The sequence below is a fragment of the Myotis myotis genome, unplaced genomic scaffold (genome assembly GCF_014108235.1).
Source record: "Myotis myotis isolate mMyoMyo1 unplaced genomic scaffold, mMyoMyo1.p scaffold_m19_p_5, whole genome shotgun sequence".
Classification (NCBI taxonomy): domain Eukaryota; kingdom Metazoa; phylum Chordata; class Mammalia; order Chiroptera; family Vespertilionidae; genus Myotis; species Myotis myotis.
Genome location: NW_023416357.1, coordinates 93,349,977 through 93,373,562, shown reverse-complemented (window position 1 = coordinate 93,373,562; position 23,586 = coordinate 93,349,977). Strand labels below are relative to the sequence as shown.

Below are 23,586 nucleotides of genomic sequence, written 5' to 3'. Positions count from 1 at the left end.
CTCCCAACTCATCGTTATAGGCCCAAGTCTTTCACTAGAGATTGGCTGAAAATTCATAACTTAAGAATAACTTTATATTAGCAACTTAAGCCTGGTGAAACTGTAGACAGTTGTTAATTAGTACTTTTCTTACAAGTAAGCTTTAAAAAATCTGTTGATGAAAGGTGATGGGCAGAGAGGTTGGCATATTATCTCATGTGCATAGTCTAGATGGTGTGTGTGTGTGTGTGTGTGTGTGTGTGTGTGTGTGTGTGTGTGTGTTTGTAGCAACCTCCTGGCTTGTCCCCTTTGCCTGGCTCCCGGTGGCTTACTGAAATGTGAGCTGGCCCGTCTCTCCCTGTGGAATTCCTTTCAGTGGCTCCCCTCGATTTGAGCAGAGGAGAGGGACAGGCTGTTTTCCCCATGCCCCAGCCTCAGCCCAGCCACCTTCCCTCCCAGCCACGTTCCCTTATCCCCTGGCAGCCCCCTGTTATCCCAGCTCCTCTCTGCAGACTTTCCCACTGTGACATGAAAGAATTGCGTGGATCGGGCACTTAAAGTCATCTCTCCTGGGGGATTGAATGGTTCGTGAGCCCGGCTTTGTCTTCATTCTCTGAGGCCACCCTGTCGCTCGGTGCGAGCCTGTGAGTAAGCACCTGTATGTGGGGAATGGAGCAGGGCCCCCACTCACGGGTGAGGGCTGCGGGGCCCCCAAGCCGGTCTGTTCTGTCCAACACCCTTGCACGCTGTCCACAGATAATGAGAGCAGCTGCCACTCAGCAAGCAGCTGTTTCTGCCAGGCGCTGGGCAGGGGATGGTCCTCGCAGGATCGTGCTGAAGCCTCACAGCAACCCCACAGGGGCTGCTTCACAGGAGGACGGGCCCAGAGAAGAGTGGCGGCTTGTTCTTGGCCCCACAGCCACGTCCGAGCTCAGGCCCTGCCGGCCCGAGTCCCACGCCAGGCCTTTTCTACAAAACTGAAGCACTTACTTAGAACGGGGAAAGAAATCACAACACATCATCACTTTCAAAGAGCGATAAGTACCTCCAATATCTCAGAATCCAGATAAACATGACAGTTTTATTAATTAACCATCTGACACATCTCCACTACTTCCCCCACAGTTAAGGCTGATAACCTTAAGTACAGAGGCTGTGCTCTGCTGGCCCCCTAATAGGACACTGATGTTATAATGTATTTTCTGTGCAGAGAATAGAGAGACAATTCAGTTGTTTTCTGCATGCTTGATCAAAACATTTTCCCACCATTTTATCTGGAAAAATTTGAAATAGTTCTATGGAAGGCCTTCACGTGAGCACCGTGCGCCCACCCCCCGGGTGCTGCCACTGACACTAGCCGGCACCTGCATTACCCTCCCTCTCCCCCGCCCCCTCATGCGCCCATCACATCATCTTGTTTTTCTGATGCAAAATAAGCTGCACATTTTAGTTTTCATTTTGTCCAAAATACTAAAGTGTTCATTCTGGAGTTTAATACTTTTGTTTGTGGTGTTTTCGTTGTTTGAGATAACATTTATATACATGTTTGGACATGTTTTAATTGTGTGGTCACTGAGTGTTGATGAGGGCACAAGCCTGTGTGGCCCGCATCCCTCTCAAGGCGTAGAACGTTGCCCTCATCCCAGAATGGTCCCTGCCCGACTGTCACCACACCTCTCTCAGAGGTAGTCACTGGCTGTTTTTCCCTGTCTGAGACATAACACTTCTTTTAATTTAAAAAGTCAAGGTTGTCACACTTATTTTTCATAAGGGTAACAGCTCATGGACGTAGTAAAAATGTAGAAGGTATAAAGTTTTACAGTAAAAAATAAATCTTCCTCTTGCCCCTGTGCCTTGCTTCTCACTGTCCTTTGCTCACAGCATCACAGTTGGCAGTTTCTGTGTTTCTAGAAATGATAACTGCACATCCAATCACAGGGGTACCCACCTCCCAGCTGCTTCAGGAAAATAGGAGCTCGCCCAACATGCTGTTTTGTGTCTGGCTTTTGTCATTTGACAATAAACCTTAGAGATCATCCCCAGTTAGCAGAGATCTGTGCTCTCTCTTTAGTAGTTGTGCAGGCTGGCTCTCGCTGGAGCAATATCTTATGTAACCATTTCATTAGTTGTTTCAGGCTGTTATTGCTACGAATGGTGTTGCAGTAAATGCCCTTGTATAGGTGTCTTTGTCCATATGTTGTCTGTGTATCTTGGTTACCTGGAAAGAAATGAGATGTCCATCTTAGTAAATTAGATAATTTTCTCACATTCCTTCCCTCTCCTCCCCGGTTCTCCTCCCAGTCATTGATCCACCTGTTTATTTGCACATCTTTGTATCTGTCTATCCATCCACTGGGAACATTCTTTCAGTGATCAGTATGTCCCTGATATGTCTTGGGCTCTGAGAATATTGTTCTCAAGACTCTCAGTCTTGACATGAAGACAAATTCACAGAGGTGTGATAGTCTGTGTCTGTGCAGGCTTCCGGGGCTGCCCAGAGGTAGAATAAAAAACTTTAAAACTCCTATTTGCCAGTTCTTTACGCCCAGCAGAAAGTCTTAGATCTCAGCTGATTTTCAAACCCCATGTGGCTCTGATACCTCTAATTGTACATCTGTAAAACAAAAGAACAAATGAACAAACATACACATGGAACCCTGGAAGTGGTCCAGACCCAGGCCAGCCGCTTCTGGAGGCAAGGAAAGCCCAGGCTACTTGATGCTCACAGCAGCCACGCTGGATGGCAGAGCCATGCCATTCACAGTTCTCTCCTTATTGAAACATGAGATGAGAAAGCAGGGGTGTTGGCGGGATGGGAGATAGTTTTTGGCAGTGCAAAATGAGAGCTAATTGCTTAACGGAAGGCTGTTTGAAAGGGGATGAGTGAGAAAGTGCCACTGGAAACAGATTGCGGGTGTGATTTCATGACTGGGACAAAGGTTTGCTGCTGTCATGTCTTCCTGTTGCCTTTCCTTTGAACAGGCAGCCCTGTAATTAGAAGAGGGACTACGATTCACTTTCTCTGGTTCTTCTGATCTCCAAACTAATGTATCCTCATCATGCGTGGAGATTGGGGATGTGCTACAAAGCAGTTTACTAGTGGATTGGCATTTCAGTGTGGGAACACAGCTTCCATTTTATATTCGTTCCTTTAACCAGCCGCACATGCTCATTCCGTGCCCATGGTGTGCCGGTGCTAGGCAAGGATGGCATGTGTCATGGTGAGAACAGACGTGGGAGTTCCCAGGAGGAGCAATGTGCAGATAAACCGGAATGGAGTCGTTGCCAGCTGAACAATGTGAGCCATGAAGGTGGCAGTGTTTAGTTTTGTTGGTCATGGAAGGCATCTCAGGAATTCAGTTTCAGCTGGGCCTGGGAAGATGAGAGAGGAGCCAGCCATACAGAGTGGCTGGGGTCAGAGGGGAGGGGCCTGTGACTTGCGATCATACTTGCTTCATAGTATCTGAGGATTCAATGTGCGAATACTTGGCACATTGTAGGTGTTTGACATGTTGGTCCCTCGTCCCCCACCATCTTTGTTACTCTGTCTAGTAGGACAGTCAGAGGCTGGTTGCCATGGGATAGGCGAGGAAGAAATCAAGGTTTACTGAAGCCGGGTGACGTCTCTGACTACCAGTGGGAGCCTGGATTAGAATTCAAAACGTCTGAGCTTCCGTTTGTTCCCTCAGGATTCAGCTCAGAGCCTGGAGGGTGACCTGTGTATTTGGAGACGGAGAAGGAGCCGGGCTACCAAGGGGAAACCAGCCACTTTGGACTGGGCCAGGTCTGCACCTTGGCCTCCAGGCCTGGTGCCTATCAAAGTCACTCTGGTGACAAAGAAGACAGGCAGTGAGAAAGGCTGTAAGACCCACTTGTACACTGTACACATCTGCTCCTGAGCGCTGAGCCCTTGACACCAGCCAGGCTCTGCTCTAGGATCTGGATAACTCTGTCTCTGAGCTTCATAGGGTGCAGACGCAGAGCACAGGGCTTCCTAGTGTGCAGGTGCAGACGCAGAGATGGGGGCTTCCTAGTATCCAGGTGCAGGTGCAGGTACAGGGCATGGGGACTTCCTAGTGTGCAGGTGCAGACACAGAGCACGGGGGCTTCCTAGTGTGCAGGTGCAGGTACAGAGCATGGGGGCTTCCTAGTGTCCAGATGCAGGTGCAGGTATAGAGCATGGGGGGTTCCTAGTGTGCAGGTGCAGGTACAGAGCATGGGGACTTCCTAGTGTGCAGGTGCAGACGCAGAGCACGGGGGCTTCCTAGTGTGCAGGTGCAGGTACAGAGCACGGGGGCTTCCTAGTGTGCAGGTGCAGACGCAGAGCACAGGGCTTCCTAGTGTGCAGGTGCAGACGCAGAGATGGGGGCTTCCTAGTATCCAGGTGCAGGTGCAGGTACAGGGCACGGGGGCTTTCTAGTGTGCAGGTGCAGGTACAGAGCACGGGGGCTTCCTAGTGAGCAGGTGCAGGTACAGAGCACGGGGGCTTCCTAGTGTGCCGGTGCAGATGCAGAGACGGGGGCTTCCTAGTGTGCAGGTGCAGACGCAGAGATGGGGCCTTTCTAGTGTGCAGGTGCAGACACAGAGCACGGGGGCTTCCTAGTGTGCAGGTGCAGACGCAGAGATGGGGCCTTTCTAGTGTGCAGGTGCAGACACAGAGCACGGGGGCTTCCTAGTGGGAGGCAGCACAGCTCAGTGTGCAAAGTGCAGACTCTGGAGCCGGACCACAAGCATTGGGAGCCCACCTCTGTCACTGACTAGTTGAATGACCTCGGATAAGTTACTTTTTGGGCTATCTATTGGTATATGTCAAACCACCCCAAAATTCAGTGACTTAAAAACCACATCCATTTTCTTCTCATGATAATTTGGGTTGGCTGGGCTCAGCTGGGTGGTTATGTTACATCATAAGGTGTTGGCTGGGGCTACAGTCACCTGGGGCTACAGTCACCTGGAGCTCGACTGAGCTGTACATCCAAGATGGGACGCTTGTTCATGTGGTGGTTGGCGCTGGCTGTCCTCTGGGTCTCAGATGGGATTGGTGGGCTTCTCCACCTGGAGTCACTGAGGCTGAGGCTGCCCAGGAACCACGGGCTGGGAGGTTTGGGTTGGACTCATGCATCTTCACTTTATTCACACCGACCACTCTCATCCTCACCTGTGACATGGGGCAACGTCTTTCCCCACAGGGCCGTGAGGAGGAGGGTGTGAGGAGGGTCGTTGTGGGAAAGCTCTGCCTAAAGCAGGAAGCTGTGGGGACTGTGGCATTGCTGCATCTGCAGGTCTCTCAGGACAGGAGGTGAGGGCACCTGCCTGGGTCCTGATTCTGCCAATGGGAGACGAATAGTTTCCCCATGGTTTTGGCAATTGGCTGATTCTCTTTCTGCCTTTCCTTCCTTCACCTCCCTCCCTCTCCCTTCTCCTTTCATCCTTCTTCCCTCTCTCCCTTTTTACATAGAAATTTATTTAGCACACTTGTCATTCGTTGTGGCAGAACCTCTAGTATTTGTACCCTCTTCCCAGTTTGAGAACTCCCCAGTCAGAGTGTCAGGATAACCCGTGTCCCTGTCCCACGCCTGCATCGTGAGGTGGCTGCTGTCAGCTGACCTGTCCCTGCCCCCAGCCCCCAAGCAGCCCAGGGAATCGAGCCAAGGTTTTGTGGAAGCTTGTGGCTGAAGCAGCCTAGACGCTGATTCTCCGTGGGTCTCGAGAACCCAGGATTCCTGGCTGCTCTACTCCCAGCAAGGGCCCTGCCTTCCCCGCACCCACATTCTGCCACATGGCTTCCCGAGGCCAGAGGGTGAGCTCCCATCTCTGCGGGGTCAAGGAGAAGTGAATGAAGACAGCTGAGCTGCCAATCACTTATTATGCCCCATGAGGAGAGCAAATCAGAGAGAGGGCTGCCTCCCAGAACTGTGCTCCTGGTTCCTGGGGCTTCAGGAGGCATAAGGAATGTTGGTGGCCAGTATCAGTAGAAAGTTATATTTCTGATAAAGTACCCTCTGCTCCACACTGAAATATAGCCAGCTTCCTGGTCGAATACTGTAAACCCAGAGGATGGCCAGTACCCAGCTGGGTAGACAGCATTTCCAGGCGGACAAGGGCACAGTGGTGCAGCCAGTGTCTTCACGGTCCCTCCTCCCATCTGTGTTCTCCATCGGATCCTCTCATTATGCCAGGAGAGATGAGGTGCTGAGGGGAAGCTCAGAGGACACGAGAGGCCGAGAGCCACCTACAACCCCACCAGAGAAGGCTCAAGAGTCCTAGCCTTTCCCATCGGCCCCCCTCCGTCAAGGGGAGAGAGTGCCTGGAAGGTGGTGAGCCTTCAGAGCCTTCCTTTGCCCTTTTCCACTCCTGATGCATCAAGGAGTTTGAAGGCAAAGTCTCTTCCATCTGGCTTTCTGCATTCTAGCAAATGCATTGAGGGAAGGAGTTGGAAAAAATATAATTTACGATGCACACTTAAATTAATACAGAAGGTGTATCTGTTTGTGGCCACACAATTAATGCATCCTCATTGTGGAAAGTACAGAAAAGTTCAAATATATAATCAAATTCATCTGACCTCTCAGCCAGCTCCCACTGTCATCTTTCAGGTCTCTTTCATTCTGACTTTGTCGGCACACATGCATTGTGAGTTATTTTGGGAATCACAGGGCATTTGCAGTCTATAGCAACTTTTTATTAAGCAGAGAGCAGGAGCTTTTTTCTGTGCCATTAAAAATTGATCAAAAGCACTCTATTGGTGGGATTATACTTTTTAATTTAAATCTTGGGGGGCAGTATGTTATTTCAAAACTCAAACGATATAAAAGGTTATTTGATAGACAGCCTCACTCCCAATGCCGTGCACCAGCTTCCAGGACCTCCACCCCCAGCCCACAGGTGCCCCTTTGGTATCTTAAATTTCACTGCTACAGCTTCTTGATGCAAAAAACAAACCCCAAACAACCAAATGCAACTTGATAGTCTTAATTCTTCGTTTTTGTACATGGTAGTGTGTAAGACCCACCGACCACCCCTGCTTTTGCTGTCACTCGATCATCTGTCTCGGAGCTCTTTTCAAAACAGCACATGGAATGCTATCATTTTCTTTTAAAGTGTGTTTAAATTTTTTAAAAAGCAGTTCATTCAAAATATACTGTTTTTAAAATCTTATAGAAAAATAATAAATGAAAAATATGCCTTTTTTCTCCCCAACCCCACTCTTAATCTACTATCAATGATAGCCACAGTCACTATGCTCATATACTTTTCTGGAATTACTTTTATGCTTGCACCCTCGGCAGTGTGTGTACCTCATTGTTAGCTTGGCCATCTCATGTGGACATGCCACATGTTCTTGAATCATTCCTCTATGGTTGGACCTTCATGTTGTTTGCTTCTTTCCCCACTTGTCTAAGCAATGGAAAGAGAATGATCTTTGATGTGAATGTTGGTCTTTGGTTGTTTCTTCTTGATAAACTCTTGGAGTGAGGTTTCTGGGGGCAAAGGATGTGGATGTTTTGGGAATCTTGGGACATGGCACCTCGTGGCTTCCCTAGTAGATTATACCAGCCTTCCTCCCGGCCACCCGCATGAAAATGGCAGTCACCTGAACAGCAAGGCCACCCGGCCCCCAGCCCACAAGTTCCTGATCGTTAGAAAATGGAAGTGTTTTCCAGTGGCTGTCTTGGCAGGTTTCCTCCTTGTTGGGCTTGAAGGAATTTCTCAAAAGCAGCTTCCTAGCAAAGTCTGCTGCCTGGGGCCCTGTCTACTAGTAACTGCTTAGCTCACATCTGAGGGCTCCATCTGGGTTACTCTCCGCCTGGGCTGCCATATGTGAGATGAGAGACACCCCTTGGGCTGGCAGGACAGATTCATGCCTAGTGTCAAGGATAACAGAACACACTGCTCCTACTTCTCAATAATTGTCCTATTATTATTATAGTGCACGAGTCAGTTATTGAGGCCTTTCTATCTGCCAGGCACTGTTTTGCATACTTCATAGGAGTTGAGTCTCTTTGTCCTCAGAGTAACCTATGAATATTACTACTGTTATACCCGTTTTACAGATGAAGTCAGTGGGACACAGAGAAATTGGGTGGTTTGCTCATGACCCTACAGTCAGGAAAAAGGGGAGATGGGATTGGATCCTGAGCCATGAGGCCTCAGATCACAGGCTCCGTAATTACTGGGTTCTCCTGCCTCTGAAGAGAACCCACTGTTTCTTTAAGGGGGACCTTCGGAATGCTCTATGGGTAGAACTTCTGGCTACGTCTCACCTTCTCCTTTCACCTATTAGCTGGTGTTTCCTCTGTCTGGGGGAATTTGTAGCAGAAAAGCCTTTGAAGTTGGACAGACCTGGACTCATATCCGGTTTGTATGCTAGTATGTGTGACTGTGGGCACTCCCACGGCCTCCCTGAACTTCAGTCCATCTTTAGAGTAGGGGGTGGGAGGAACCCACCCCTGGGACTGTTACCCAGACTGTATAATATGAATGTAGATTACCATATAATATGAAATCTCTGACAGGTGCGCAGTGTGAAGTAAAAGTTCTCTTTCCCTCACTACTCCACATCCTTCTCTGTTCCATTTGGTTCCTCTTAGTTCTGATCCTCATTTTTTAAAAAATATATTATTTCTATTGATTTCATAGAGAGGAAGGGAGAGGAAGAGAAAGAGATGGAAATATTAGTAATGAGAGAAAATCATTCATCAGCTGCCTCCTGCACACCCCACACTGGGGGTCAAGCTAGCAACCTGGGAAAGTGTCCTGACCGGGATTTGAACTATGACCTTCTCTGGTTCATAGGTCGACTACTCAAGTACTACTGAGCCACACCAGCCAGACTGATCCACATTCTTAAGCTCTAACCAGTTCAGATTCGATCAGTTCACAATAGGAAATGAATCCTGGGTGTGATGATGTCATCACCATTTATTGAGCATCCACCAGTGCTGGCCACTGTGTCATCTGCTTTACATGGTAGCTTCCATCACGCTTTACATGGTAGCTTCCATCACGCAGGCAGGCTCGTCTCACACTCAGCCATGTCCTCCCAGGGCCTCGGAGTCGAAGACCCTGTCCTGCTGCCTGGGGTTTCGATACGTTATGAGGGGAAGGATGGGGCCACAGGAGGCAGGCAGGGGCTGTTTGTGTTTATGCATTGGATGCGTCTGTGGTGTGATGTTCATCTTGGCAACAATGGATAATTTTTTCTGCACATTTGCTATCTTGCATCTCAGATTTTAACTAGGCCTTGATAGCTCCAAAATTGCCTGCTTTTATGTGCCTGTGATTATCTCGGCAGGATGATCAGCCCTTTTTCTGTAAAGATGATTGAGATCGCTCATGGCATATTTTTGTTCCTGTAACATCATCTCTAGCATCCTTGCACAGAGCCTCATTGTTTTCCAGCCCTGCCTTTCCACCTCCGTGTGAGCAGGGGATGCTCAGGGAGCAGGAGAGACAGGGTTCTATTGTGATTATGCAAACCATGGTAACCACGATGCGTTCTCTCTCTTCTCCCCTCCTGATGGCAGGTGCCTGGAGATCTGAGTCAAACATCGGAAGATCAGAGTTTGTCAGATTTCGAAATGTAAGTCCACTGCGTCTGCTTATGAGGGCCCTTTAGAAATAGGACTCTGTGGTTTGACTTGAGTCCCAGAAGGACCACACGGGAAAACAGAAATCACTGTTTAAGTCCGCACAGGCTGGTTTGGTTCTGGTAGAGGTGGGGCGTTGTTGGCCTGCAGCCCGAGTCTGGCCTTCAGCTTTGTTTTATGTTTCCCCTTCAGTATTGAAAAACAATTTTTTTTTTTAGCTGACATTTAAGAGTTGAAAGATATCACATAAAAATGTAAATTTCTCTATTTTCTTTAAAAAAAGAAAATCCTTGCAAGGCCATATTCAGAGCTGAGCAGCAGCTTCCTCCTTCATACAGGGCAAGTGCTCCTCAGTGAACCACAGTCCACACTTCTCCCAATTACCTGACTGTGGCTCACCATTCATTTCATTGACTGTGTGTTTCCTTGGGAATTTGAATCTATAATCCCTGGTTGTTGGAAAGAACAATAGCTCAGTGCATTGCTCTGATTTTTATAGGTTCAGTTCTGTCTAGTACCTCTGCTGATAACCCCAAAGGAATTTGGTTGATCTTTAGACCGAATATTTCTGATTAGGTTGTCTTGGTTTTTGGACTGATAATCCCCTTGGGCTGGTAAAGAGAGTGGAATGGGCCCTGGATTAAGGCCAACAGAACCCCCCTCTTGTCTCATTCACTTGCCTGTGTGGCAGAAGGCTCAGCCTCCGAGAAAAGGTGTCATCTGGGGAGAGCCCACATCTCTAGAGGCCCAGCGCACGAAATTCGTGCACGTGTGTGGGGAGTCTCCTCAGCCCAGCCTGCACCCTATCCAATCCGGGACCCCTTGGGGGATGTCCGACTGCTGGTTTAAGCCCAATCCCAGGGATTGGGCCTAAACCGGCAATCAGACATCTTTCTCACAATCCTGGACCGTTGGCTCCTAATTGCTCACCTGCCTGCCTGCCTGATTGCCCCTCACTGCCTCTGTGTGCTGGCCTGATCGTCCCTAACTGCCACCCGGCCAGCCTGGTCGCCCCTAACTGCCCTCTGTTACCAGCCTGGTCACCCCCAACTGCCCCCCCTGCTGCCCTCTGGTCGCCCCCAACTGCCCCCCCCCCACCAGGCTGATTGTCCTGGTCACCCCATGCAGCCTGCTTGTTCAGTCATTTGGTCGTCCCTCACTAACCCCCCTGCCGGCCTGGCTGTAGGCAGCCATCTTGTGATGGTGTGAGGGTTAATTTGCATATTACCTCTTTATTATATAGGATATATATATATATATAGTTTTTAAACTAAGCCTTTTAAAAATAATCTTTGGGGACCAAGTAATGCAACTTAAACTGGTCCTTTACCGTTAAGTGTTAGAGACGTTGTCATAAATTTTTTGCGCATGATGCATCTTAGAGGAAAAGATAGTCCCCTCCCCCTTTTTTGTATATTGAAATGACCCATTTCGATCTTTCCTTTGGTCAGATCAAACCGGGCGCTGATCAACGTCTGGATCCCATCCGTGTTTCTCCGGGGCAAAGCAGCGAACGCATTCCATGTGTATCAGGTAAGCGCCTGGCTGCCAGGTAGGCAGTGCTGGGGGAGAGCTGACTCGTTTGTTGCTCTGGTCTCGGCCTCCTGGCAGTAGTGTGCTGTGCTGTGCTTTGCTGTGCTGTCCTGAGGGGCCACAGCTGCAGACATGGCACTCAGCGGCCAGCTCCTGAGGAACTGGTCCTCCGTCCAGGAGGGGGCCAGGTGGCTTCTCACACAGTTAGCCTCTCAGTGTGGCCATGGGCCCTCGGCTCTGACAGTGTGAGGGAAGGGGCGTCTGTGGCTTCTGTGGGAACTGAGGAGGCCAGGCGTGGCTCTGGCCTCAGGAGCACCTGTCCTGTGTCCGGAAATCTGCCCTCCCCTACTCCCCCCCACCCCCCGCTGGTCCTCTAATGAGGCCCTTTTCAGGCTACTCTCTGAGAGATGATGAGATGGCTCCCAGCAGCACCGACTCTGGCCTCAGGGTGGTCTCAGCCATGTCCTCAGCATTTCTTGTGGGTCTGTCTTGTATCTCAAACCATCCCTTCACCTTGGGGTTGGGTGATTGGCTTCTGTGATTGGCCAGGTTTGGATCATGTGACCACCGCTGGCCCTGGGGCTAGAGTAGATAATGTGTCTGAGAGGGGAGACATGGCTCCCACATGTAAACCTGGGTACTCTTTCCAAAGAAGGGGCAACAGGTGATCGACCAACAAAAACTTATAGACGTCTCCTCTCTCTCCTTGGGGTAGAGCTGGCCACCTACTGGCTCAGAGTTGAGTGTCTGGGACCCTAGAACTTTTGTCTGTTTGGAGGTAATTTTGCCTCAACAACTGGGACCCCAGTTTTCCATCTTTTCTCTGATTTTCTGATGCCTCTTCCAGCCCTGCCTCCTTATCCTCTCTCTGTCTTTCTCTGTCTCCCTGGATACCAATGTCCAGCCGTCAGTGTTCACCTGTCCTGGGACTGTTTTGTTCCCAGCTCCTACTTGTAGCTGCTTCCGGTTCTGTGGCTTCTGGTATCACAACAATGTTCACTGAGTTTTGTTTTTATTCCCCGGAGCTCTGTGAAAAGCTTTGCATTTTGTTGCCATTTTTCTTGGTGGGGGATTGACCCATTGAAGAAGTCATCTCAGATATTAGGATATTTCCTCCGAAGTCTGAGATGGTGAAAAAAAAAATGACATTGAACTTGAAAATAAAACTCTGGCTTCAATTTTGTGGCCTTCAGTAAACCTCAGCTTTCCTGTCTGTGAGATGCAAATAGTAACACTACTTACCTCGGAACGCTCTTACCCGCATTAGGATTACATGGCTCAGTGGACATGTAGTTTCTCCCTGGTCTTCAGACATGATTGTGTTTGGGCTCCGGGCAGGTCTGGTGGTGGACATGCGGCACAGAGGTGGGAGCATGAGCAGGGCACACAGGTCTCACCTAAAACCTCAGGGACCAATGATTTCTCAAGGACGCTTGCACCCGAGAGTCATTTGCTCCCCATGTAGCTGGGCAGCACTAGCACTCAAAGTGTCAGAGAAGCTGGGTGTCCACATTGCTCTCAGCTCTGACTTAATAAGGGGATTAGATAGGACAGATTTCTGAATATCTTCTCTTTCTTTCTCTTTGTATCCCAAACCCCAATAAACACACTCCCTTCAAGTTCTGCCTGAAAGTGGTGGTCATCAGAAAGCCGGGTGTTGCCCTGAGGATGAAGAGTGAAGCGATGGCTTTTATTCTGAGCAAAATGAAAACATGACATCCCCGGAGAGCTGTCCTTGACCTTTCATTCTTTACCCCCAGCTCATCCCAGGAAGCAACGGGGCAGGTTTCAGCTTCTGAAAGTCAGTTATGAAATGAGAGGGATACAGCAGATATGCCGTTGCCTGGGAGATTGTTACCACAGCGGTCACAATGGCAGTCCAGCCTCCCTCTCCCCGTGCACTGCTGTGAGAGCTTCCCAGGGTCCAGCCAGTGCAGGGGAGGGGGATGCGGCCCAGAGTTCATCCAGCCGCCGCCTGGCAGCTCCCAGCACCTGGGCAGCTGCAGCCCTGACCGTGGGCTCTGAAACCTCTCTTGCTGTTGGACCGGGGGAAGCAGCACCTCTTGAATGCAGTTGTTTTCTCCTTTTAGCTGATGATGCTTCTCCTTGGTACCTCAAGAGCAAAAGCTGAGCCAAGTGTGACTCCAGACCTTCTCCTACAGCAATAATAGTAACATGTCTAAGAAGCAGCAGCTGCTGCCTCTCACTGGTCTGTGTGAGTTACATACAATAAATAGCTCACTCAGTCCTCACACAACCCTTATCCCCATTTTATGGATGGGAAAACAAAGGCACAGAGAAGCATCTCATCCTATAACATGTTTTCAGTCCAAATAGCATTTTCTGACAAGATATCAGTTTGCAGATTCTGTGAATGAGGGCGGGTGGAGTCTAGCTCTTTAAGAATCCAAGAAGGAGATGAGGCAGTTGCTTCATTCTAAAGGCCAGGCCCAGCCTGGCCAGGATCCTGCATCCCTGAGACGGTGGGCCAGGGGCACACCTGGGGCCGAGCCAGGCGCTTTCTGTAGGACGGCCCCGGGTCCCCTGCAGACACATTGCCACCGAAGCCCTGCCAATCCCTGCGCCGCCCTGGAAGGGCTCAGGGGCGTGCCCTGAGAGCCTCTTGTCTGAGCGATGGCAGGAGGCTGCCCAGGATCTGCCTGGGCGCTTGGGAAATGCACTGGTAAGTGCCGGAGGAATATGATCTGTAGGAGCAGGTCTGAGCCAGACTTGGCAAGAAGTGCTGTCCCTTTGCAGGACCGCAGGCCAGGTATTAACAGAGGTCTGCGCCTCTGAATACTGGCCCCATGCTCCTCGCCTGTGCTCCGGGGTGGGCCGAGGTATGTTCTGGCCCTAAAAGTAGTAAATGGCAGCACTTGACCAATTTTCAGAACAAGTAAAACTGACACCCAGAACTTTCTAATTCAAGTTTTTCATCCACAAATATTTCCTACACTTCTAGCTCCTGCTAGTGCTTGGCTGCTGGCAGCCACTAGCCAGAGAGAAAATGATTAAGCAGCAACAAATACAATGTCAGGAACAAGAATCAATCTATTAACTGGTCTTGCTTATTTCGTTCTCGCTTCCTCTCTCTGTGCAAACACAGATGTGCTTCTAGGTTTGATTCTCCATCACTTCCATCTGATATAGTTACATCTGTATTAATCAACTAGTTCCTGGTTTCTACCTTTGTAATTGATGTTATTCCCCGACTGCCATGACTTCCAAACAGGTCTGAGGTCCACTGTGTTCGTGTCCTACTGCTGTGTTTACAAAGGCCGCTAGACCTTAAAGCAACCTGCCTGTTTTTTCCTAAGCAAACATCACAGCCACTAAGTTGGTCTGAGCCCTTCGGTCTTTCCCTTTGAGAAGAGCCATTCACTGTGAGTACAGCAGGAACGGACCTCGGTGTGGGGCTAATATCAGCCTTGGAATTTAGCCCCTAGAACCACTGGCTGCTGTGCAGTGTTCCATCTGCACAGCACAAGTAATTAGGTCTCCTTTGTGAAGAGGTTGCTTTGTTTCAGCAAAGCCTTTTCCTTCTAGAAGAGTCCCTTTTGCCGGAGGGGACTTGGCTGGAGGAGATGCGGTGCCCCAGGAAGACCCACTGCATGTGGGAGGTCTCCCTCCCCCAGTGGGAAATCCTGGAGCCGTAGCCGCTCTCTCCCAGGTGCGTTCTGGCGCAGGGCGTTCACACGTGTGATGCAGGGAATGTCCATTGCTTTCCTATCAATCACAGACCACAGGATCCAGGTGGGCTGAGGGTGGTTTGGAACTTTGGTGATGTTTTTGCTCTTTGCACTTTGGGTTTCTCAGCTCTTCCTTTTCATCTTCTCTTCTAAGGTGGCTTACCCCTCAGGCCCTCACGTTTTCGTTTACCTGCAGCTCTGTCTTTATGCTTTCTTGGTGTGTAGCTCTGCGGAGAGGGAGGAATTCAGTCAGTAGAGAAGGAGGAAAGGGCTGAGCCCGGTGCAGAACGGGGCCCTGCTGCAGTGAGCATGCCTGTGAGGAGCTCTGCCCTAGAAGGTCCCTGCCAGATTTGGGGGGGACAGGGACCACTTCTGAACCCGAAGTGATTCTTTCGCACTCGCTTCTGGTCCTTCCCGCCATACCTGTTGTGTGCAAGGCAGGTGGGACGGCAGCTGTGGGTGGATTTTGGGGTTTTGTTCCAGCCAGTCTTGGCTTAGGGCTGAACAATAAGCAAAACACAGGGGCCTTGGCCTCTGTTCTTGCTTCCTCCTTCCTCCAGGATGTTCCACCCACACAGTCAGGCACCTCAGCACTTCTGAGGACGACAGCTGCTCTTGGAGTGCGCGAGGCTTCCGGGAAAGCCTGATAGAGGCAAAAGGCCAAAACCAAACTAAGAGAAGTCCGTTTTCCTCCCCTTGGATGTATAAGTCACTATTATTTTCTGTTACTCTTTTTCTTGATTTTCCAAATGGGGAACTTTCTTTTTCTATCACAATATAATGCCTTTATCCTCGCAGAGTTGAGAGCCCTGGCTGCAGGCCTGCCCACCTCTGGGCACCTTGGCCAAACCACTTCCCCATGGGCCGGTCTCCTCCAGTCTGATAAGATGGTCTCTGAGGCACTCAGGCCCAAGATCCCTGCTCCAGGCCTGCTGCCCCGCCCTCGGCCCTTCCTGTGATGGGGAACTTGGGAGAGGAATGGACAGTGGCGCCTCTGAGGCAGAAGGTGGGGTTGGTGCTACTCTGCAGTGCAGTAGAGAGAGCCTCATCCCCCCTTCCCTCTGAGTTATGGGCGGGCAGCAGGCGCTAAGGGGCACCAATGCTGGACAAGCCTTGGGCCTGGCCCCACAACCCCACCCTTCTTGGTGAGCTGTGGCTGTGAGAGCTGCCTCCTGGCAGTTGCCTTCCTCACATACTGTTTTTAAGGGTGGAGTCCATTGAGGCAGGAGGTGGGTGATGACATGGGAAGTTGAGAGGGGTGTTTGGGAGTCACTCAGAGCAGTGCATGAAGCTCCGCTCAGAGCCCTCGTCAGCGTGGTCACCATGTCCCACCCTCTCCTCCTCCACTAGGGCATCAGAGGCCTGAGGAGGATTAGCTTGGTGGAGATAGTCACCTGTGCCTTCCCCCAGTAAGTCTCTTGTCCAGGTCCCCGTCGGAGGCAGCTGGCCCTTTCCTGTCACCTTGTCTGCCGGGAGATTTCTGGGGAAAGTACAAGTCCCAACAAAGACATCTTCCTGCCTGACTGATGTTTTTCAAAAGCCTGAAGTTTTTGTTTTTTAAAGAGAGACTTCTTTGTGTTTTTGTTGGCCTGAGGAGACAGGTGGGGGTGGGGGAAAGGGACTGAAGCGCCAGGTGGCAGGGCACCAGGACGGCAGACCTCCGGGAGTCTGGGCCCCAGGCTGGGCAGAGCTCTAGCCTGCCTTGGGTGGTGTGGGCAGAGAACCAGGTAGGACCCGCAGACTGGCAGCAAGCATGTCAGCGTCTGCAGGTGGGAGGCCCCCTCTGGGTCGTCTAGGCACCATGCACTGGCCTGTAGGCTGGGGGCGGGGGCGGGACCCCATGATGGCCGAGAGGCCTTCCCCACCAACTGGGCAGGACCGTCTTGGACTCCTGATTGGAATGCCATCAGCAGTTACTTCTGGAAGCCTTGGCTGTCACACCTGCCCCGAGCACCATGTGACATGTTTCAATGAGCCTTGTAATTAGAGGAAGTCAGGCGGCCACTTCTACCCCCTCACCTGCATAAAATGTAAAAATTAAAAAAAATCAAGATGAATTAGTTCAGCTGTGAAGGTCTCCTCGCAGAAGGGGTGCTGTCTGGTCTCGGGATGCTGCACAGTTGGAGGCCCAGTGTCTGCATCCATGAGACCTTCCCTTTGCCAGTGACAGGCCTGCCTGTCATCATCTGCCGCAGGAAGGGTGCGGTGCTCAGCCTCCCCGGACCTCGTCTTGCTCCGTCAGAGGATGAAATAGGCTGTGGCCGGGGACCTGGTCAGGGCTGACAGGTAGATGGATTCTTCTCCCCATCCAGTGCCCACGGAGAAAAGACGGCACATTCCGTAAAGTACCACGTGGGCCCTCTTGCTGCCTAGCCCAGGCCAGAAACGCCCAGTTTTTCTTTGTTTAAAACACCTGAGTGGTTGGATTGTTATATGGGGGCCATTAACCTCACATCTCCCCTGGGGAGGAGCTCTGGCCAGAGCAAGGACAGAACAGGAAACTCCTGGGAAGCTTGTCTGGGAGCTTTGGTGAGGGAGTGAGTATCTCTGCATTTCTAAATGTTTCCCCCCAGTCCATGGAGCACGAGGCCAGGAGAGGAAAGCCCAGGAGCTTGGGGTCCCAGCCCAGCCATTTATTCATTTATCGAACACTTGCTGAGCCCTCCTGCGTGTGGTGGGTGCTCAGATCAGCAGGAGCACGGGCCCTCCCTCTGGGGAGAGTGCCAGCCCAGTGGCCGCCTTGAGTGCTGGAGCCTCTGTTCCCCATTAGACAGCCCTGGGCACTGGTTTCTGCACCGCATCTCATTTAAGGCGGCTGCCTTTCCCCAGCTGGTCTGCAGTGAGAGTGCTCTGGGTTCAAGTATTGAGCCAGACCTTGCCCTGCAGCACACCTCTCACATTCAGAGTCCAGAGGGCCCCTTACTTGCTTCCTTCGCTCTGTCTGAGGGCCAGCAGGTGGCGCCCTCCCTCTGGGACCTTGGGCAGGAAGAGAGACTGGGAGAGCATAGTGGGGGCAGGGGTCTTTTCATTTTCTTCTTCTTTGCTCTAGGATTCTTCTTTTCTCATCATCCTCCCCCTCCTTTCTAGCCTTTTCCTCTCTCTCATTCTGCTTTCCTCTTTTCTCTTCTTCTCCTTTCCTCCTTCCCCTCCCTCTTATCTCTCCTCCCCTCCCCTCTCTCCCTCTCTCTGTTTTGTGTCTCCTTTCTCTCTCTCTCTCCCCCTCTCACTTCTTGCCCTCCCACCCTTCTCCTTCCTCCCCTTTCCCTCTCTCTTCTGCCCATTCTCCATCCTCACCTCAGAGAGGAAACAGGAACCCTCGGTATCTGCCCATTGGTCTCCTGCCTGGAAGGAACCGTTCTGTGGGCCGTAGGGGGTGACTGTTTTCTGCCTTCACTCATCAGATGGCTCTTGCGTCTTTCTCTTGTTGGACTGCAGGCTTTCTTTGAGCTTTTGGGAAGTGGAGGTGCAGGGATTAGGTAAGCGGCGGGGGGTTGGGGAGGGGACAGCTTTTTCTCTTGGAGCCTGAATTGGCATGCTGATTGGCAGCCCAAGCTGCCTGCCCTTGGGGGTCTCTTGACAGCAGAGGACCCAGCGTGCTAGAAGGGGGTCCCTAGCACCGTTACCGGGTCACTCCTAATGATAGTTGCCTGCAGCTTTTTAATGACCAGTTAATGTTCTCATGCAGACTTGAAACAAGTGTTACCAATAATTGGTCGGTGATGTTTTTGTTCTTAAAATGGGAGGGACTTTATTGCTTTTCATCAGATGCTCTAAAGCAGTGGTTCTCAACCTTGGCTGCAAATTAGAATCACCTGGGAATCTTTTTAAAATCCTGATTTCTGGGCCCCATTCTCCGGAAATTCTGTTTCTTTGTTACTAATGTTGTGGCCCCACCCCATAAGAAAGAAACAGAATTTCCGGAGGATGAGGCCCAGAAATCAGGATTTTAAAAAGATTCCCAGGTGATTCTAATGTGCAGCCAAGGTTGGGAACCACTGCTCTAAAGCAGGGTCGCCAACCTTTCAGATCTCACAGACCACCAGTTGGCAACCGCTGCTCTAAAGCCATATGCCAGTGCCCCCCAAATTCACCTGATCAGCCAAGAAAACAGATCTGCACTCCTAACACGAATTGGATGTAGAATATTTTTAATGACGATCATTTTTTAATCAAAAAATTGTTTTCCAAGTAGAGTGGGTAGGGAGGGAAAGGGGGCCTGTTTTGTCTGGTTGTGGTTTTGGAGTTTCCAGGCATGGCTTGGTCATCTGCACTGGTTTCTGGGGTTTTCTCTGTGTGTCTGGAGGTTTCTCCGCACGCCGATAACGATTTTGGTTCTGAAACTTTGGGGTCTCCTGCTCAGTCAGTTCAGATGTCCCTTCTCCGAGACACTTGCCTTCCATCACCAGGAGCAGCCCTTGTAAACTGCCCAGACTTGTCCTATGTCTCTTACAGGACCCAGTGCAGGGGGTGGGGTGGATGGGGATGAGGGAGGGGATGCTGCTTGACATCCTCTGCCGCACGGACAGCCCAGCAGCGTCCTGGCCTGGCGTACCAGCGGCCCCGCAGTCAGGAAGTCCTGCTCAGTCGTGAGCAATGAGGTGATGTTTCCTCCCAGTGCTCCGCTTACTGTCCTAGTGCTGTTCCCCGTGGGCAGGTTTGCCCGGGGAGCTGTGTCTTGGTCCAAGGGCTGGTGTAGCGGGTGAATCTGCACAGTCCTGGATACATGGACAAGCAGGGCCCTCTGGATGCAGCATCTCTTTGGCAGGACCCAGCCTGCTCCTGTGATGTGATCCCCGTTCACATCCAGTCCAGGGCTCCTCACACAGGGGCAGTGTGGGGACTAGCTGACCAACTGTTCTGACCGAGATACTAATTCTGACCTACACCTGCTTTATTGTTATGCATCTCTGCACCAGGCTTATGCATCGCTGCACCCTCTAGGGCAGCCGTGGGCAAACTACGGCCTGCGGGTCCGTCCCGTTTGAAATGAATAAAACTAAAAAAAAAAAAAAACCGTACCCTTTTATGTAATGATGTTTACTTTGAATTTCTATTAGTTCACACAAACACTCCATCCATGCTTTTGTTCTGGCCCTCCGGTCCAGTTTAAGAACCTATTGTGGCCCTCGAATCAAAAAGTTTGCCCACCCCTGCTCTAGGGTGAAGGAGAAAGAAACCTGGGTCAAACTGGCATAAGAAAAAGGACCCTCATTGGTTGCCTAATGGAAACTCAGTGGCATGAGGACCGTCCCCCAGCTTTGGAGAGAGCTGCTTGGCGCTCTGGAATGGCTCTGTTCACAGCCAAGCTGCAGGCAGGACGTTGCAGGCAGCTCCGCGGATGTCCCCTCCGCTCAGCTGCTCAGTGGAAAAGGCCCCTGTTTCTCTCAGTATGGACAGCAGCCCTGGGGTGGATCCTCATGGCCTTTCTCTTGCATGGGCCATGCCCTTGTCTAGTAATCACTGTGTCCGGACGAGCGCTGTGCTTGCAGATCATATACCTACTCCCCTAGCAGAGGTCAGTGCGAGAGGAAAGTGAGGATGAGCTCACAGCAGAAGGGGCACTGGTGTCAGGTGGGCCCAAGCAGCATGTGCCCACTGAAGCCTCCAGGCGCGTACAGCCCAGGCTTGGCTCCGGAGCCGCTTGGTGACAGTTATGTATCTCTGGGCCAGGGTTTCTCGGCTGCAGCACAGTTGGCATTTGGGGCTGGATAATTATTCGTGGTGGGGATCACATTTGCATTGTAGGATGTTGAGCAGCATCCCTGGCTTCTACCCAGTCACTCGCACACACTCTCCTTCGTGGTGACACCCAGGGTGTCGCAAACATTGTCCAGTGTCCCCTCAGCGCACAGCCGCTCCAGGTTGAGAGCTGTTTTTCATGGGAACCCTGAATGCTGGTGCGGTTTTATTTTGTTCTGTTGGACATAAATGGGATCATAGAATACATGCCATCCTCCTCAGTACATTGACCTCGCCTCCGTACTTTCTTAAGTTTCTATAGAGGAGTACTTCCTGGTATGTGAGAAGCATTATTTATGTAGCTATTCTAATGATGGACACTTAGATTGTTTTATTTCCGACCACTGCAAACCGAGAGCTGCCAGAGTTGTCCTTGTAGAGACCTCTTTGCACACATTGCAGGCATTTCTCTAGGATAACTGGAAAGGGGCTTGCTGAGGGGAGGAGTATCTACGTGTCTTATTCTAATAGGCCCAGTTCAGATTGCTCTCCCAAATTGCCGACATTGAGTATTATCAATTTTTTAAATGTTATCAATTTGAAAGAGGGAAAAAAAATATGTGTTTTTTTGGTGTTTGAATTTGCATTTTCCTGATTATTTGTGAGGTTGAGCAAACATCTGTACTTTAATCTGTCATTTGTATTTTTTATTTGGCAAATTGCCTACTTGTGTCCTTGTCCCATTGTTCTACGTATTGTTCATTATTTTCTCATCAATTACTGTCCTTGCTCGTCAGTTACTGTTTCAGTCTCCTGCTTGTCATTAATTTTACTTATTATTGAAAATTATTATTATTAATTTTACTTGTCATTAATTTTACTTACTACTTATTATTGAATTTTACTTATTATTTTGTTTCCTGGTCTCCAAATCTTGGGGAGCAAGGAGTTTTGTGACTGACCTGCTGAAGTACTGTGTCTTATTTCATTTCATTATTGCAGTAGACCTGAGCTTTTGTAGACATTCTTTCCGTTTTAGAGGTGGAGAAAGAAGTGCTCAGAATGGTCAGTAAATAACTTGTCCAAGGTCATGCAGCTCAAAGGCGTCAGAGCCAGAGTCACTGCTGGTCTCCCCACCCCGAGTGTAGGGTTTTTAGCTGGTCTCCCAGGGCCTCCAGAGGACAGAATGGAGACCGGCAGGTGGAAGTTAGAAAGCATGTTTTGGCTCATCTGTCTGCCTCTTATATCCAGTCATCCTGCAGTGGGCTAGGTGGGTGTTGTGGCAAGGATAGCCACATTCCCAGTTATTGACTACTTGATTTAAGGAAAATTGAGCGTGGAGACCTGTTCAAGGCAGGTGGTCTTCCCAAGTACTGATCTTGACCCCCAGCCGCATATGACCTGAGCTGTGGTCTGGAGCTCTGAGCTAGTGCTGCCAAGCAGAGGTTCCTCATCTGAACAGGGAGGTGCTGCTCACCCGATGCTCACCCTCAGGCTGTGGGAGGCAGCAGGTAGAAACAGTTTGCAAGCAATTAGGCAGCTGTTCAAATGTCAGCTATTATGATTTATGTTTATGTGATGAATGTTTTCCCAAGGCCTGTGGCACAGGAATAATAATTATTTCATTTCTGTGTATAAAAACAACGTCCCTGTGCATGGGTGGGTAAATGCCTCTCCTCACTGGGTGAGCTCCATTATGATCTTCAGAACCTGGATGGTGCTGGCCTGAGTGGGCTCTCGTCTGAATAGAGGGTGTACACCGCTAGTGCTTTTGGGGGGTTTTTGTCCCCTGTTCTGGCTTTGAGGACTCATAGTAAGGTAGAATGAGTGGGATTGTTGCTTTAAGCTTTGGGTACTTTTTACCACCCCTTCCAGATACAGCATTTTGAGTCCAGCCTTTAAAGGTTCTCTCCTTGTGCTGCCGGCAGACTCCGAGACTGTGAATTCCAGCTCTCTGCCAGACTTCCCAGCGAGCGGACTCTGTCAGACTGCTCTGGCTGTCTGAGCTGAGGAAGCTGTTCCGGCTGGCGGTGTGCAGAGGCTGCTTTGCAGGGGCCAGTAGAGAGGAGAATGTGCAAGATGTGTGGTTGCTCTCAGGTCTAGGAAGTCTAGGGAAGCCGGTGTTCTGAGCTCTGAGCTCTGAGCTACACAGGACGGTGGAGCTGGGCAGGAGGCACCGTGCCTCTGGGCTTGCACTGCTGCTGGCCGGCTGTGGCCCAGACAACAGGAGGCAGGCTGGAGGCAGAGAGCCAGGGAAGACTTGGAGGGAATCAGGGTTTGAACAACTCAGTTACCAGATGATGAAGAAAGGGAAACAAGCTGCATTTTGCAGCATGTGATTTAGAAGAAGCTACAGGCTGGGCTGTGGAAGTAACTGAGTCATGTTACCCAGTCTGCCCCTCCCCTGCTTGTTTTCACATGAATCTATTTATGAAAAAAGGACTTGGGAAACATGCATAAGGCCATGGTGAAGAGAAAGCACTGATACTTATTGAGCCTTTCATATACATAATTTTGATTCCTTGCTACCACCCTGTGAGGGGAAGTATTTTTATCTCAATTTACAGATGAGTGAACTGAGATCAGAGAGGTGTGGTAACCTGTCCAACGTAACACCGCTAGTGAGTAGCAGGGCTACGCTACAAACCTAGGTCTAGATGGCCTCCTAGTTCCATAATCTTTAAGAGAACAGTGCGCCCTGTTCGTACCCGAGTTTCCCTAAGAAGGAACGGAGAGAGAATGTGAAACAAATATAAGGATGTTGGATGGTTGGTTAGGAGGAGGATGGTGATGGTTGATGATATGATGATGATAATGGTGATGATGGCTATCGTTGATGGTTGATGGTGATGCTAAAGGATGAGAATGGTGGATGATGATGATAGTGATAGTAGAGGATGATGGTTGATGATGACAAGGATGATGGATGGAGATGGTAGATGGTTTTATCCCCTTAACCTCTCAATGCTCTGATGGAAAAGTTCTAGTTACAGTTGTAGGAATAAGAGGAGGCTCATGTTTTCCTTGACTACCCCATCTGTTTTAAGGAAAAACAGATTTTAAAAGATCTAGGATTCCTTTCACCATTGAGAGAAAATTTTCTACACATTACAGTG

General features: G+C 50.2%; 1 protein-coding gene across 9 annotated transcripts in view; it reads left to right on the top strand.

The window, feature by feature from the left end:
- The window catches only part of SNX29 (sorting nexin 29), a 453,538-nt gene that overhangs the window by 304,920 nt on the left and 125,032 nt on the right, over window positions 1–23,586 (top strand). For 8 of the 9 annotated variants that reach the window (XM_036308068.1, XM_036308069.1, XM_036308070.1 and 5 more), the window contains 2 exons: window positions 9,507–9,562; window positions 11,021–11,102. The exons of the other annotated variant lie outside the window; for it this stretch is intronic. In XM_036308068.1, the coding sequence (XP_036163961.1) occupies window positions 9,507–9,562; window positions 11,021–11,102 (138 nt within the window). The remainder of the gene's footprint in view (window positions 1–9,506; window positions 9,563–11,020; window positions 11,103–23,586) is intronic. 9 annotated transcript variants of the gene reach the window in all.